This window comes from Theropithecus gelada, chromosome 10 (assembly GCF_003255815.1).
Source record: "Theropithecus gelada isolate Dixy chromosome 10, Tgel_1.0, whole genome shotgun sequence".
Classification (NCBI taxonomy): Eukaryota; Metazoa; Chordata; class Mammalia; order Primates; family Cercopithecidae; genus Theropithecus; species Theropithecus gelada.
The window spans coordinates 13380245-13397323 of record NC_037678.1 but is presented as its reverse complement, the minus strand read 5'-3'; the positions used below and the strand labels follow the sequence as shown (position 1 = coordinate 13397323).

At 57.6% G+C, this 17079-nt stretch overlaps 1 protein-coding gene across 2 annotated transcripts; it reads right to left on the bottom strand.

Annotated features, from left to right (window-relative positions):
* Nucleotides 1-9924: 9924 nt before the first annotated feature.
* On the bottom strand, nt 9925-16261 carry SSTR3 (somatostatin receptor 3). 2 transcript variants are annotated; one of them, XM_025399661.1, is made up of 2 exons: nt 15693-16261; nt 9925-11652 (listed from the first exon to the last, which is right to left on the bottom strand). In XM_025399661.1, exon 2 carries the CDS (start codon nt 11614-11616, stop codon nt 10360-10362), a length of 1257 nt encoding a protein of 418 aa, XP_025255446.1. In that variant the 5' UTR covers nt 11617-11652; nt 15693-16261; the 3' UTR covers nt 9925-10359. The 2 variants fall into 2 exon arrangements, with proteins under 2 accessions (XP_025255446.1, XP_025255447.1); XM_025399662.1 differs by lacking the exon at nt 15693-16261 and adding an exon at nt 14362-14784 and having other exon boundaries at nt 10026-11652.
* Nucleotides 16262-17079: the final 818 nt, after the last annotated feature.

Below are 17079 nucleotides of genomic sequence, written 5' to 3'. Positions count from 1 at the left end.
TCCCCCATGCTCCAGCCCCAGCTACACCAAAATCTTCTTCCTCTGACTGGAATTCTGCCATTGTTACTGACTCATCCTGGTCTTCTAGAACTATTCCCCTGTGGAAATGACCCTCAACAAGTTCATAGGACGGCAGCCTGTGTGCCTCTGTGTCTGGGCAGCATCCTGCCTCAGTTTCCTTCTTGTTAGGCAGGGGGACGTTTGGCAAAGCCTCTCTGCCCTGGCTTCCTGGGGCCTGAGACTCCTGTATAAAGACTGTCTCAAATGTTCCTTGCCCTCCACCAAGGGATTTGGCGGGTTTTGGTCAGCTTGTTTACTGCATCCTCCTGTTCTACATTTGTTGAGGACTTACTGCCTGCGCCAGGTCTCATCTCTCTCGGGGCTTTTGGTCCCCAAAGGGTGTTTATATTCATTACTTCAACTAGTCCTAGGGAGCTGGGGTCAGGCAGCTGAAGTGACTTGCCCAAGGTCACATAGCTGGTAGACAGGAATAAAGCCCCCTACAGAACAGAAGACTCTCCAACCCGATGGAGTTCCCTTGGGGCTTGGGCATGGGCGGGGAACAAAGCATGCCCATCAGGGCCATCCCGGGAAGGGGGAGGTGCAGGAGCGCGGGGACCCTGGTAGGGTTGGGGAGGATATATTTAAATCTGGGGCTTCGGGTGCTAAATCCCAGTCCCCACTCACAGCTGGGCAAAGTGTGGAGGATGGGACAGCCCCTGGGCCAGGGCTCATCCTTGAGCCTCCAATTTCCAATTTACTTAGGGGATAATCAAACAAAAGAATATGAAGCCTGGAAAGATCCTCAGAGATTATCTCATCTGATTCTTTCATCTGACCAGCAGGGACACTGTGGCCCAGGGAGGATTTATCTTTGGCCCAAAGGTCACGTAGCAGACTGGAGTCCAAGCTGGGATGACAGCCAGACTCTCTCAACCTCCAGCCTTGCGCTGTCAACCCTCCCAAACCGACTTGGAATCCCCCAGGTTGTCCATTCAGGGGTGCAAGGGGGCCCAAAGGAAAGCAGACTAAAGGACTTTGGCTGCTGGGAACACCCAAAGGCCTGCACTGGCCCTGCCCTTTATGTGGCCCTGCCCCAGGCAGCATTCCCAGGGCACAGAGCCAAGGCTGCAGAGGGAGGATGCCAAGGGGAGCCTCCCTCCCTGCAGCTTCTAAAGGAAAAGGGTTGAGTCGGCAGCACTGGAGAGGGAGACAGCTCCTGGCTGGCTCCAAGCCTTCGGGCTTAGAAAACCTGACCTTCTGAGGAAACGGGGATAGAGAGAACAATCAGTGGGACTTGGGGAGAAACAGGCTGGGGACACAGGAATGGTTTTGTCAAGGGCCAGCTGTGTGCCTGGCAGTGTTCCATACCGCCCTCAACAGCTCCTCTGCAGAGAAGAGTTGCTCAACCCACTTCACAGGTGAGGAGGCTGAGGTCTGAAAAGCCAGGCAACTCACCAGGTTCTGGGGCCAGCTCATTTGGCTCCTGGCCATGCAATGCCCCAAAGAGCCTCCTGTCCCTCTAGGTGCAGGGCAGCTGGCAGGAGTCAGAGCAGACAAGAGAGAACTCTGGAATATTACACTTCAATATTTTCCCTCCCACTAGCTTTGACCAGGCCTGAAAATTCCTCCATTTGTGCGTCATCCGTTGGTGTCCCAGCCTTTCTGACAATCTCCTCAGCTGGTCAGGTGGCCTGGAGACAGAGCTCCAGCCCTGGGGCAGACAAACCTGGGTGATGACTCAGCTCCGCCTCCTAGCTGTGTGACCTTGGGCAAGTTTACCTCTCTGCGCCTTGGTGTCCCTGGGCCAGATAAACATGGGGAGGCCAGGACCATCAGAGCCCACTGGTGGAACGCCCAATGGGGGCGCTCCCCACTGGCCACCCATCAGTAAAGCTGCGTGCCCTTTCCCAGGCACCCTGGAACCCAGGACAACAGCATGACCAGGAGGAGTGCAGGCCCAGGGTGGCTCTCATCACCCTGCTATCACCCCCAGCAGCAAAGGAGTAACCCCAATGCAGAAACCCAGGGTATGGACCCTGTTTCCCCAGCCACCCCCCACCCTTTCCCCTGCCTCCAGAAGCTGGCTCTTCTGCCCCACCCGTTCTGTGGGCCTTCCACATCTTGACTCCTCTAATCCTTCCAACAATGCTCTGAGATGGGCACATGTGTTACCTCATCTGTCCATTTTACAGACGAGATAGATGAGGCCCATACTGACCACGAGCCAAGCCCCTGACCACCATCCTGCACTCGCCCACGTTCTAGCCCAGGGTCAGGAAAGGGTGTGAAAATAAGCACATTCAGTCAGCGCTTACAAAGCACCGCGTGCTTCATGTATTTAAAAAATAAAATGTGTGCCTGTCAAAAAAGGAGACAGGACAGTAAACATGATGATTCCTGGCGTCCGCTATGTAGGCTGTGAGTGGCAAGTCACAGATCTAATTGTTCAGGCGCAGAGATCAATTTCAACAAAGGAAGACGCCAGCGCCTCCTGCTGGGCAGAGCCCCCCGCGCCCGGGAACCTGTGACGCTCCCCGCCCCCGCCTGTCCCACCAGCCCGTCCCCTCAGGGAAATTTGGGGCAGGCCAGGGCGCCCATGCACTGGCTTCTTCCTCCAAACCCCCGCAGTCCCCGCAGCACCCCGCCCCCCCCCGGCCCCCCCGCCCCCGGTCCCCCCCCCAACACACAAACCGGCTTCCTCTGGTTCTACCGAATCCCCCACGTTGACCCGCCCAGGGGCCGGGAAAGTTTCGCTCTCCGGACCCAGGTTCCCCATCCTGGGCTTTCAGGACGTCGGATCCCAAAGGTGTTCAGCGGAGTTGGGCGGGCTGTCATGTTTTACAAAAGGGGAAACTGAGTCTGGAGAGCGCCAGCACCGCGCCAGGCCCTCTGCCCCAGCGGGAAACCTGCTGATTGATGGAGGTGAAACCGAGACTCAGGGACACTGAGGGGCAGCAACTTCCTCCTCGGACACGACAGACCGACCAGCGGCAGAGCCAGCATGTTGGAGCGTGTGGCTGGCGCCAACCTCTCCCTTTCTCCCTGCAAAAGGAAGGGGAACGACGCCCCCACGCCAGGCTCGGGGAACCCCTCCCTCTCCACCCGCTTCGGCCTCAAGCCCTGGCTCGTGGCTCCCTCTGCATAGCCCAGGGTCCAGGCAAGCAGGACCCCCACAACCACGACAGCGCCAAGGGCCCAAAGGCCAAAGACCCTCCTCCCTTGGCCTACGACCCCGGGCCTCGCGCCAGGAGGGCGGAGCCGCAGCAGCGCCGGGAAAGTGCCTTTGCGCTTCCGGCTTGGGGTGAAGCCGAGCAGATCCGAACAAGGCCGAGTCTGGCCGAGTGCTGCCGAATACAGCCGAGCAGAACCGAGCCTGGCCGAGTGGAGCCAAGTATCGCCGAATAGAGACGAGTCCAGTCGAGCGGAGTTGCGGTGAGGATACCACGCGGCGACTGGGCGAGGCCTGATGACCCGTGGCGCCCCCTGCCGGGCCTGGGGAGCACAGAGCCACCCCCCAGCTGTCTCCGCAGCCCTGCGACCGGCCTTTGAGATGGGCGTGGGAGCCCATTTTCCGGATGAGGAAACTGAGTCTATCAGAAGTTCTGAGGCTGGCTCAAAGGCACTCAGCGCTAAGAGGTAGTGGCGCTGGGGTTCAAACCCGATTGCGTGGCCAGGAGCTCACCTGCCACTACCGCCCACGTAACGGGCATCGTGCGTTTGTTCCGTTCTCCCTCTGGTAGCTGCCGTTTGATACGGCCCAGCAGGGAGAACCCCTCCCTTCTGAAGAGCAGGCGCAGGGTCCTGGCTGAAGCTCAGAGGCAACCCCTGATCTTACAGAGGGAGAGACCAGGCAGGCACGGGGGCCTGTTGAGCCAGCAGTTCCCCTGAGCAAATATTGACACATTTGCTGGCCTTTAAAGCGGACAGGATGGAGAGGCCACATCCCAGCTCTTCCCCTGCTGGGCTCCGATACACCCCACCCCCACCGTAGGCCTCAATTTCTCCACCTGTAAGATGGTGACAGAGGAGGTGAGCTCCAGGAGAGTGTGAGCCAGAACCTGAGGTGTCTGGAACCCCGGGGGACCCTGAGTGTGGCCCAGGCACCTTTTTTTTTTTTAGACGGAGTCTCATTGTGTCACCCAGGCTGGAGTTCTCTGATCACTGCAGCCTCCGCCTCCGTTCAAGCGATTCTCCTGCCTCAGCCTCCCGAGTAGCTGAGACTACAGGTGCGTGCCACCACGCCCAGCTAATTTTTTTGTATTTTCAGTAGAGACGTGGTTTCACCGTGTTAACAAGGATGCTCTCGATCTCCTGACCTCGTGATCTGCCCGCCTCGGCCTCCCAAAGTGCTGGGATTACAGGCATGAGTCACCGTGCCCAGCTGGCCCAGCCACTTTTTCTGAGCCTATGAGAAAGTGAAGGCTTGTCTCACCCTCCGCACACACGTGTGCACACATGTGTGCCCATCATTCACCCCTCGGTGTGGTGCATGCTGCTATGAGGCTTGCTGGAGGCCTGCTGGGATTCTGGGGAGGAACCAAGGTCCCCATGGGGCCTGGGCTGCCCTCTGCCTGTTGGGTCTTCCCCGGGGGTGTTGTCTACCATGGCCAGTGGCCACCAGGGACACCAGTGGCCTCAGAGCTCTCCCCACCCCTAGCATCACTCCTGTCCACTCAGCCTCCATTTTCATAGTTTTGTTTTTAGACTATGAGCCCTGGACTAGGGCCTGGGAAAACCGTGTTTGGGGTCTGGCTCAGACCCGAGGCTTTACTTTGAACTTGTCTCTCAGAGGCGGTTGCCAGGCAACAGCCCTTGGCCACCAGGCTCTGGACCAGGACTTCCTGCGTCAGCATCAACATTATCAGAGGGGAGACGGGAACCCGCAAGGCCTGGGGCAGGAAAGACGACGGCCTCCAGATCTTTGGGATCCTCTTTACCTAGAAGGGGTGGGACAGGTGGAGGCCACGGACCCGTGGGAGTTGACAGCCTGGACTCCACAGGACTGGACACAGAAGAAAACACAGTGAGAGGTTGGGCGCATGGAACATGAACATGTGTTCATGTTCACATGGTGTCTCCCTGGGTGCTTGTCTGTGTCTGAATCTCCACTTTTTTTCTTTTTTTTTTTTTTTTTTTTTTGAGATGAAGTTTCACTGTGTTGCCCAGACTGGAGGCGGTGGCGCGATCTCAGCTCACTGCAACCTCCGCCTCTCAGATTCAGGCCTCCCAGATTCTCCTACCTTAGCCTCCAGAGTAGCTGGGATTACAGGCACATGCCACTATGCCTGACTAATTTTTGTATTTTTAGTAGAGACGGGGTTTCACCATGTTGACCAGGGTGGCCTCAAACTCCTGACCTCAGATGATCCACCCGCCTCGGCCACCCAAAGTGCTGGGATTACAGGCATAAGCCACCATGCCCGGCCTCCCCGTTTCTTAAGGACAGCAGTCGTATTGGATTAGGGGCCATCCCTGCTCCAGTATGACCTCTTCACTACCTACAATGCAATGACCCCATTTCCAGGTAAGGACACATTCTGGGGCTGTGGAGGTTAGGACTTCAGCATAGGAATTTAGGGGGGACAGAATTCAGCCTTAACAGGAATAGATGCCCTAGGAAGCCCTGTGTGACACAGCCTCTGTCCCTCAAAAGGGGGACTGTTCGCCACCTTTCTTTCACTCACTGCCTCTCCCTAGCTCAGGACCTTAGCACATGCCGATACCTCTGCCTGGCACACTGAGGCTGAAACTTCCACTCTAGATGCAGCCCCCACCAGCCCCCAACCCTCAGAGCATGCTGCACTTCTCCCTCCCCACTGAGCCCCCAAAATAGGGCTGCACTTCCTTGTGTGCTTGTCTATGGGTGCTGAGAGGGCAGGACCCGTGTCCATTTGCCTGCACCAGCCCCCGGCTGCATGTCAGGGCCTTGCCTATAGCTGGTGCTCAGAAAAGCCTTTGTTAGCTAAGTGAACTACATGCAGAGGTGAAATAAATGGCCCAAGGCCACACAGGAGGTTTGCTGCGGGAGGCCTGGGACCCAGGCGTGCTGACTTTGGCCCCATGACTTTCAGGGACATTTCTCCCTCAGCCTTCCCGGGGACTCGCTGAGATGCTCACCAGGGCCTGCCAGAGACAGGGAGTGCCCTGAGGCCTTGGCGGGATGGTGGCCTTGCACAGCTCCAGGGGGTGCCCCTCACACTACAGCCTGGCCTTCTTGCCATGTTTTTTGGTTTTTGGTTTTGGATGTTTTTGTTTGTTTGTTTTTGTTTGTTTGTTTGGGGTGGTTTTTTGTTTTGGTTTTGGTTTTTGGTTTTTGTTTGAGATAGGGTCTCCCTCTGTCATCCAGGCTGGAGTGCAGTGGCACAATCTCGGCTCACTGCAACCTCTGCCTCCCAGGCTCAAGCGATCCTCCCACCTCGGCCTCCCAAGTAGTTGGAACCACAGGCATGCACCACCATGCCTGGCTAATTTTTGTATTTTTGTTAGAGACGGAATTTCACCATGTTGTTGCCCAGGCTGATCTCGAACTCCTGAACTCAAGCAATCCACCCACCTCAGCCTCCCAAAGTGCTGGGATTATAGGCGTGAGCCACTGCGCCCAACCTCTCACTGTGTTTTCTTCTGTGTCGAGTCCTGTGGAGTCCAGGCTGTCAACTCCCACGCGTCCGTGGCCTCCACCTGTCCCACCCCTTCTAGGTAAAGAGGATCCCAAAGATCTGGAGGCCGTGGTCTTTCCTGCCCCAGGCCTTGCGGGTTCCCGTCTCCCCTCTGATAACGTTGATGCTGACGCAGGAAGTCCTGGTCCAGAGCCTGGTGGCCAAGGGCTGTTGCCTGGCAACCGCCTCTGAGAGACAAGTTCAAGGTAAAGCCTCGGGTCTGAGCAACTTCAACGGCTGGAGGAGGAGGAGAGGAGTGGGCAAGGTGAGTTATCACTCCTCCCTCCCTGCCCCAGCTCACAGCTGCAGAGCCTCCCCTCACCCTACAGCCCCAGTGGCTCCCCTAGCCCACAAATTCTAGCCCCAAACCCTATGCAAGCTCCTTCAGTAGCCCCATCCCTTATCACTCATGTATTCAGAGGCACCATGCTGTAGCTTCACAGGAAGTTAGAGGCACAGCGTGTACAGTCCCCCCTGGAGTTGTGACATGCAGTGGCCCCCTTTGTTCATTCATTCCAGATACTCCTAAGAAAGGCCACGGTAGCACTGCCAGGCCCTGGGAACACAAGGCTGCCAGACACATGTGTGTGGGGGACAAGCACACGCACACACAGACTGCACGTGAGCATGCACAGGTGGGGACAGCCAGTGTGGTGGGGAAGCGAGGGCTGCCAGGACCAGACGAGGGACCCTGCCCAGGCAGCCACTCCCACCCAACACTGGCGCCCCAGCAGTTCCTCTGCTCCCACCACTTACACACCGGCCGCATGTCACATCCCAGTGCACATTCACTCATGGACGCAGCTAAGATGTCCTGACCACCTACTATGCACCCTGCACTGGGCTCACACAAACCTGGACACACAATATCACACCCAGCAAAGGCAGCCACACACAGCAAACCCCGCACACACCCAGACCCGCGTGCTGTTGGTTGTTGGTGCCTGACCCACCTCCCCTAGCCATTAGTAGGCTGTCCCTGACCCACCTCTGCCCCATGGGCCAGGCCAGATTGTCCATCACAGTGCCCTACCTTCTCTCTGCCTGGAAATATGGGCACATGACCTGCACCCAGCCAACCATGGCACCCTATCACCATGGCTTTGGTGATTGGCCCAAGGGACCATCATGTGACCTAGTTGGAGCCAATCCACTTTCTTCCCTGAAATCTAATATTTGGATAATAGGGAGAAAGGACATCTACTGCTTTTGGATCAAGGTCTATAAGGATGTGGGCTCAGCCCCATCAAGGGTACCTTCCACGTTCCCTGAAGGACCTGGACTCTGGGATGTCACACCCGAAGAGGCCAGGGTGCACGGAGCCCACACACACCTGCACATTCACACCCATCTGGACACAGTGCCTGGCAGATAAATTGGCCCAGGCCACAGATGTTATCAGATGTCACCATCTTTATTGACAAGAGCTAGAGACAGAAGCAGCAAAGGGTTTCCTAACTGGCCTCCCGGGGAACCTTCGAGGACATTGCTCTCCTGTCTTAGGCAGCAAGAAGGCAGGATCAGCCAGAGAAGGCCAGAAGGCCAGGGCATCCTTCCTCTCTCAGACCCTCAGATCTTCCTCAAGGAACCCCAGACCAAGTCCCCGGGCTGGGCCTCCAGCCTCCATCTCCACACAAAATGTGGTTTTATAAACTTCCTTCTCCTCTGAGGGTCTCACTCTCTCCCCAAGTCCTGCCTCCCTGACCCTTGGCCTCTGACCCCCAGACTGCCCATTTCTCATGGCCTACAGTGTCACCACCCCAAAGGACAGACACAGACCGGCCACTTGATGAAGGAGAGGGGCGTATAGGCCAAGCCTGGGGGTGAGGAGGGTACTCCCACTTTATAATCTGATACACCCCACCCTACCCGTTGCAGTGAGCCTGGAAGTTACCTCACATGACTCATTTTCTTGTTAGATCCCAGGAGGCAGCTAAGCTGTGATTCATCTCCATTTGTTGATGGGGAAATTGAGGCCCAGAAGGCCCATGCCAGCCCAGGACCCTGAGATGTGCTGAAGATCCAAGTCTCCAAAATCTGGTTCCTGTGCTTTCCCTGAGGACCCCTGCCCTCTGCAGTGGGTGGGGAAGTGGAGGGATTTCACTGGGGGTCCCACCCTCCCAGGGCCAGCCTCACCACAGCTCTGAGGGACCATCTCTGGGACGGAGTCTAGGCCCAGCCTTGGATAGTGGCTGCTCCCCGTGGTCCCCCTCCACAGTCCCACTTCAACCTCTTCTTGTCTTTCCTGGGCCTCTCGACCTGTAGTCTCCAGGATGATAGAGCATGGGGAGGCCTGCTCCCCACCCACCAGGGGCTCCCCGGTCCTCCCGATGTCCCTGGTAGCCAGCTTCACCCTAGGGCTTTATTAAGACCTGAGCCCTTCTTGGCAGCACTCTCAGGCCCCTCAGGGACGCAGGCCCTGTACCCATCTGTACTCTGTGCATTTGCCGTTGCACCCTGGCTGTTCCACCCTGATCGTGTCCTTCCCTCAGTACTGGTTGGGTGGGGCTGTTGTCGGCAACTCAGGTTCACAGATGCTACCACTGAGCTCAGCCCAGGGAGGCCAAAGACGGCTCCAGGAAACACATCTGTGCTTCTCCTTCCCCCACTCATCCTCCCCTTTCCCCCTTGTCTTCCTCTTCCTTCTTCTTCCTCTTCCTCTTCTCCCTTCCTCTTCCTTCTCCTCACAGCATTCTTCAGCAGACACTGTGCCTTTCCATGCCAGTCCCCATGGGCTGGGTCTCTGCCTCAGTCTCCAGGAGGGGAGAATATGGGTCACAAGGAGAGAAACAGGAATGGCCCCTCCTACAAGGAGGTGCCTGGGAGCCCCTACTCCAGCCGTAAGACCCAACGTGAGCTTCCTTGGGGATTCAGTGGCTGACCTCAGCAGGGGCGGAGCCAGGCTTTGGGTGGCCTAAGCTTATGCAGTTTGAGGTCCCTCTTTAAGAAAACGAATACAAAATGACAAGTACAAAAGTAGATGCAGGGCCTTGAAAGAGCCCAGGCAGTGAGAGACCCTGAAGCTGGCCCTCACTCGCTTCCTGGGAAATTCACCTGTTCTCTCCGCGCCCAGGAGCACAGGACCTCCAGCATTGACTGCCTGGGCCAGAAGGGCATGGAGGTTGTTGGGGTTTCCCCGGGTGAAGCCTGAGGCCTAGAGAGGAGCAGAGCTGCTCCAAGGCCTCACAATCGAGGGGAGGGAGCTGATCTGGGGCCTGATCATTTCTGCGCCACGCCTCCCACCAAGTTAGGCTTTCTTCTGTTTAGGTTTCCAGCCCAGCCCCCAGCAGCTCCTGTGTCCCTGACTCTGAGCCCAAGAAATCCTGGCCTTGGTTTGTCCCTCTGAGGGTCAAGATTCAGGTTGATGCCCCCACACACTCCAGCCCTGGGGGGAGGCCAGTCTGCACCCACCTTTTGCTCGCTCAGCAAGGTCAGCCCAGCAGTGGTGCCCTCCAAACCTCTCATCTGACATAGATCATCCAGGCTGATGACTCCTATCCCTGAGTCACAGAGGAGAAAACAAGGCCCAGAGACTGAAAGCAACCTACCCGAGGTCACACAGCAAGTCCTGGCAGCAACAGCATCAAAGCCCAGGCCCTTCAACATCCTATCATGGGCCTGTGGCACCTTGGGAAGTACACCCTAGGCACACCCATGGCTTCTTCCCCTTCCTCAGGCCACCCCGGCTTTCCCCAGGCCCCTACAGGTAGCTGATGCGCATGGTGCTGGACTTCTCCCCAGTGGAGGCCTCTTGGGGTAGGAGCTGCTGCTCCTTGCTGGCCACTCTGCTGGGCGGCCGCTGCTGTCCACTGGTGCCAGGCTGTGTGATCTGGCTGACCCGGCCGTTCATCTCCTTCCTCTTGCCCCCCTCCCTGCTCTCCTCCCCATCCTCTTCCTCCTCATCCTCTTCCTCAGTCTTCTCCGGGGGCCCCACAGTGGGCTCCTGGCTGCACACGCGGCGGGAGGGCCGCAGCAGGACCCTGCGGAAGCCCTGCTTGAAGCGGTAGGAGAGGAAGCCATAAAGGATGGGGTTGGCACAGCTGTTGGCGTAGGGCAGTGCCACCACCAGGAAGTAGAGCCCGAAGAAGGCAGGCTCCTCGGGCAGTGGGCACACCACGTTGACGATGTTGAGCACGTAGAAGGGCATCCAGCAGAGCACGAAGAGCGCCACCACGGCCACCACCATGCGCGTGACCCTGCGCTCAGAGCGTCGCCGCTGGCACGAGGGCGCCCACACCCGGCGCCCGGCTGAGCGCACCTTCACCACGATGAGCAGGTAGCAGAGGCAGATGACCAGCAGCGGTCCGAAGAAGCCCAGTGCAGCCGTGTAGATGATGAAGCCAGCTCGCCAGGCTGCTGCCGGCTCGGGCCACTGCATGTGGCAGGTGCTCATGCCGCGGGGCACTCCTGAGAAGACCACCACGGGCAGCACCACCACGGCTGAGGCCACCCACACGGCCGCGCTGACCATGCGGGCTACCGGAGCCGTGCGCCAGCGGGCCGAGCGGGTGGGATGTACCACAGCCAGGTAGCGGTCCACGCTCATGACGGTCAGGCAGAAGATGCTGGTGAACTGGTTGATGCCATCCACTGCCATGACCAGGCGGCACATGAGGGAGCCGAAGGGCCAGTAAGACAGGGCGTTCTGGGCGGCCAGGAAGGGCAGGCCCAGCATGAAGAGCTCGTCAGCCAGTGCCAGGTTGAGGATGTAGACGTTGGTGACTGAAGGACTGGCCGTGTGCCGCAGGACCACATAGATGACCAGAGAGTTACCCAGCAGGCCCACCACACACACCACCAGGTAGACCAGGGGGATCAGAACGCCACTGACAGCCAGCCCTCCCAGGCTTGGGGCCACCGACACGTTGCCCAGGGTGGCATCTGGGGGCCAGGCCAAGGAGGCATTCTCGGGTTCTGAGGTCGTGGACACCGATGATGATGGAGGAAGCGTGTCCATGGCTGAGGGGAGGTTGGTCAGCAGTCAGCTATTTGCCTGGGGGCAGGAAAAACAGCTCGGTCATGGCAGAGAATGGCTTTCTCTGTGCTGCCCTCTCCCATCACGCTGAACCTGGGGACCTGCTGCACACCCATCCTCCCATCGTCTGAGAGATTTCAGAGGATGGGAAGTGCACCATCTCATTCATCCTGCACAGCGCCGCAAGGCTGAGTCATGTTATCCCCTTTTCTCAGATGATGAAACTGAGGCTTGGGGAGGTGAGGTGATCATTCTTCATCGTGGAGAGAGGGTGTGGTGTGCGGCATGAAGTCATACTGTTTCATCAACCAATACCTGCCCTTCCTTTCTACATGTGAGGCCCCAGCTGGCAGGCCCCTGTGAAGTGGGTTGCATTGCTGGCGAGACCAACAGGTCTCGTCCTGACATCTCAAAAACACTGCTTCATATCACAGGACCTTCACCTGGAAACCCGCTCCCTACCTGAACTTCAGAGGATCCATGAACGCCCTAAACTCCAGGTGAAGGTTAATATCAGATTCTTCAGGTTCCAAATGGAGTTAAGAACTCCATTTGGAGTTCTTTGGCTTGGGGTGTCCCCTCCCCTGGGAGTCAGAGTCCTTAGCCTCCCCCCATCAGCCTGGGCCATCCCACTATACCCCTCCCAAAGGCCCTGCCCAGGAAGGTTGGCTATGAACCTGGGGGGCAGGTGGTTGAGGCCCCTTCTCCCCAGTGGCGGCTGGGGTTGGAGAACTTTACAATTCACTTGGTAGACGGTATCCAAGAGTAGCCCCGCCCCCTGGCTGGAGGGGTCAGCTGCCTGGAGAAGGGAACATTTTCAGAAGGGATTTGCAGCACAAGCAAGAGCCCCCCACTGCACTCCACGTGCTTTCTTAGTGTCTTTCTCATCCCATGCCTGCGTGCAAGAAGCCGGGGCTCCTCCGGGCTCCCCTGCAAGACTCTGATCCCCTCCCATGTGGAGTCTCCAGCCAGCTTTGGACCCTCCCCACTGCTTTCCGCCCTGTCACTTTCCCACAGGCACAAGCTCTGCCTCAGTGTCAGGCATCAAATGAACCAGGAAGCCTGGAGTGGACCAATTCCAATGCCAAGGGGGAATGTCCGACCCCACTGCGGAAAGCCACGCTCAGGAGGAGGCCCAGGCAGGGCCAGGCTGGAAGCAGAAGCCTCCTCTGGGGCCTGGACCACCCACTGCACCCCTTCTTCCTAATTATCCCTCAATCCCCTGGCTCCTGGCTGTCCTCAGATTCTCCCTGCAGAAAACCCTGAAGGGAAGAGAAATCTCTCAGAGGAGAAGCTCTTCTTCTAATATCCCTGACACTGGGCCTGCAGTTCCTCCCTCCACTGGGAGCTGTGGTCCACACTGCCCTATACAGACGTCACTGTTGAGGTGCAAAGCTTCTGGGAAGGAAAGGCACCCCAAATCCAAACAAACACCTCTGAGCACGCCTGGCTACCCTTGCCCCAAGGACCTGGGGCTGCAGCGGGCTTACAGTGCCGGGCTGGGTGAAGTCAAGGGTAGCAGGAAACCCCTAGGCCATGGCTTCTCCAAAAGCATCCCAAGCTGGCTGGGCTCAGAGCATCTCCTCCCTGTTCCTGGGGCTGGGAGAAGAGAAGGATTCTGAGCCTGGGTCATCCCCCAACCTGTCCTCAACCCATCCTTCTCCCCAACCCCTCATCAGGTCTCCTGGGCCTAGAACAGCAGCACTAAGGGAGGGGCACCTAGACAGTGGGCTAGAGGATCCTAACAGTGCTGCCAGCTGCTCATCACTGAGCCCTGACTGTGCCAGGTGCCAGGCTAAGCCGGTGAACTGCAGTATCCTATGGTGTCCCATGAGGGAGGCACTACTGTCATCCTCACTGCACAGATGGGGAGCAAACGTGAGGTCACATGTTCTGGTCACAGCTAGGAAGTGGCAAATCTAGAAAAATTTGTAGTGACGACCTCTACGCCCATTCCACAGGCTGGCAAACTGAAGCCAGGCCTGGGAAGGCGCCCACCTGAGTGCCCAGCTGGTACCCCGCTTTCCCAGTTGCCCCCAGGGCTTTGAGCTATGAGGATCATGGACTCAAAGCCTAATGGACCTTAGAGATCTTAAAATAGAATTTTGAATTCTTAGAACAGTCAACAGCCGTAGGATTTTAGACTCAGTATCCTTGAATCAAAGAATGTTAGAATTTCAGAATGCTAGAATGAGTCCATCTTAGACCTGGAATTGTGGAACCTGGAACCTTAGAGCCCTGCCTCCTTGGCAGGGGACCCGCGTCACCATCTACCTTGCCGCCCTGTGATGTGCACAGATCCTCTTTATAGCATCCCGGCTGGTCAGCCAATCACAAGCCAGGGCTAGATGAGGGAGGGGAGCACCAGGCTCGCGAGAGAAGCAAGGAGCTGGGCAGGCCTAATTTCCAGGCTTCAGGGACAGATGCCCCTGGGGTAGCCCACTGGGGGTAAGCTCTGAGGTTGCCCCACCCCCACGCCTGCCCAGCACACGTCTGTGCACCTACAAGCGCATGCGCTGACACACACATGGTCCTGACAGGAACGCGGCACGCCTAGCCAGACCCTCCTTTGTACCAGGGAATGCAGTCGCCCCTCCCAGAACCCCTGGCCCCCTCCTGGAAAACCCTGTCTCCACCTTTATCTCAGCCGGTCTTCCCTGTCAAAGTTTGAGGTGCCCAGGGAGCAGAAGCAGGGAAATTACAGCTTTCCAAGCACGTAAGCCAGACCTGCAATTGAGGTGCCGTCTTTTCTTTAAAGAGCTGGAATCCTGTGCATGATCTAGTTCATCCTTGGGAAGGAGGGACTTTTCCTCCCTGTCTGGTTTATCTTTGGCACAAGCTTGCCTGAAAGCTGGGGGCGGACTCCTCGGAGGACTGTTCAGGAGGAGACAGCACAGAGAGGGTGAGTGGCTGCCTTGAGCCCCACAGCCCTAATAATTCAGGGAGGCCAGGCACCCCAATCATTCTCCATTTGCCCATCTCTCACTCGCTAGAACACTGGCTCTTGAATGCAGGGGTCCTGATTGATTGATTTCTTAACCCCAGAACCTAGGACATCACCCAGAACAGCCATAAATGTGAACAGCCAAGCAGTTCAGCAAGGAGAGCTCCAAGGTGGGACACTGTCCCCAGATGGAAGCCTCAGACTCACATCACGAGATCCTCGAGAAGCCCAAGAGGGAGAGTTTTTAGAGAGGAAGAAGTTGAGGCTCAGAGAGGTTAAGTAAGCTGCACAGGGTCACCCAGCTGGAGAGTGGGAAGCTAGAATTTGAACTCAGTTCTGTCTACTTCTAAACCATCAGTACCTCCTGGCCCCACTTGGCTCCTCTGAAGGCCTCAGGCTGAGAAGAATCAAAGGCCATGACAGTCCTGAAGAGTGCAGGGCGATGACCCCTGGCTCTCTGCTTGTCCTCTACACCCTTGGGCCTTCTCCCCAAAGAGATCTGGCTTATGCTTGTCAGCGCCAACTGACTCACTCGCACCCCAGGCCTGGGGCCTTATCCCAGGAGCACACCCCACAGGCCCAGGGTTGGGGGCTTGGGCTCTGTTGCACAGCGATGACGCCAAATTGCTGTGTGACCTCGGGCAAGTCACTTCTCCCCGCTGCACCTCAGTTTCGTCGTATGACTTCGGGCAAGTCACTTATCCCCCCCGGACCTCAGTTTCATCGTATGGAAGACAAGCGGACCCACTTCCCAGGGTTGTTTGCAGAGATTAAATGGAGGCGTGCCAAGCACAGTGCCGGGTATGGAGGGGGAGCTCAGGAGAGCTGCCACGTGAGCTGGGAAAGCCAACGACATGACGCATCTGGCTCCCTCCAGCCCTGACAGCCTGCGATTCTGTGATTCCGAGATCCTGGAATCATGGCACAAGATTCTGAGACTAATGCCCCTGCCCCTGCAGCCGACCGGGAGGTCACAGGAAGGCCTCCCTCCTGCCTCCCTGGGACTCCCCACCCTCTGCCTCCCCAGCCCTAGCCTCCCAAGTTCATCCTGGGCAGAGGATGGGCTTCCGGGACCCCACCCTTCGGGACATCATCCGGGCCCCAGCCTCCTTACCTGCCCATGGGGTGAGGGCTTCCCTCCTTGTCGCCAGGCTGGTTATCATTCTGCTGTCCCCTCTCCCTGCCCAGTCCCCAGGGTCATTAGCCCTGGGATTGGTTAGGAGGGCACTCCTAACTGGGGTCCCCACGCGGCACCCACTTCTAGACTGCTTGCGGGCTCAGGTCCCCTCCCAGGCCCTCGGCCACGGCTGTCCACAGAGCCTCTCCCATCTGGTCTCCGGCCCTGACTTCCCAACCAGCGCCTGGTACGTCACCCCCCATCTCCAGGACACATCCTGGGGGGGCAGGGGCAAGGATAGAGGGGGAGAAGCTTCCCAGGGTGAAGAAGAGAAAAGGGGAACAAGGGACGCACAAACCAATAGAAATAGAGGGGAAAGGGGGTCGGGAGGAGGTGGGGAGAGAGAGAGAGAGAGAGAGAGAAAGAGGGAGGGGGAGAGAGAGAGGGAGAGGAGACCGTGAGTAGGAGGAAAGGCAGAATGAGGGGGAGTGATGAAAGATGCGTGACAGGGAGAAGACGAAGAGGAAAGAGAGGAGAGGAGACACGGGTGAGAGGGAGAGATGCAGAGAGAGGCAGGATAGAGAGGAGGAGGGAGGAAGGAGAACGAGGGGTTGGCAGGGAGAGTGACAGAGAGGGACTGTGCCACAGATGGTGACATGGAGCCCGCGAAAGGAGGGAGCAAGCAGGGAGGGGCCGAGGGCCAGAGAGCAGGTGTGGGGGGTGGGGGGCAGGTTAAGGGAGGAGGCCCAGCGAGGGAGCAGGAGGGGGGCAGACCCTGTTACCGAGGAGATTTCAGCCACCCACGCCCGCTGGCCTTGGCTCCCGCAGGGAGTTGGAGAAAATAATGTGCTCAGTGCTCAGGGGAGCTGAGGCTGCCAGCCAGTAGCCAGAGCAGCTCCCCGAGGCCACTGCGGCACAGGTCCCACGGGGCTACAGCTGTGTCCCAAGGCATGGCTGGGTGTGAGGCTGACCAGCCCGAGAGTCCACAGTCCAGCCCTGCAGTCGGGCACACCAGCCGCAGCCAGCACCGGCCACCGGGGAGGCCGGGTGGGGGTCATTAGCCCTGGGATTGGTTAAATCTGGAGAGCCCCAGGCAGGGTGCGTAGAAGGACAGAGTAGAGAACCAATATTTCAGGCTTTGAGGGCAAAATCATTGTGCCGGGAGAAAACAGATTTTCACTATTTTCTAACCGACAAAACTCAAAATAGAATAATAATAATTCAGGCCAGTGTTTTGTAATGCAGGTCCACTAATGAGAAGAATAGAGTTCTTTTTAGAGGCAACATATTTTGCTTAATTGGAGTTTAGTTAGTGTTTCATCAAACTGATTGCAAATGGTCATCCGTAAAAACCATTCTCAGCTCGTCGGCTGCACAAAAACAG

Excerpts from the sequence above, each read along its gene's own strand:
- SSTR3 (XM_025399661.1), bottom strand. The coding sequence starts at position 11,616 with ATGGACACGCTTCCTCCATCATCATCGGTGTCCACGACCTCAGAACCC.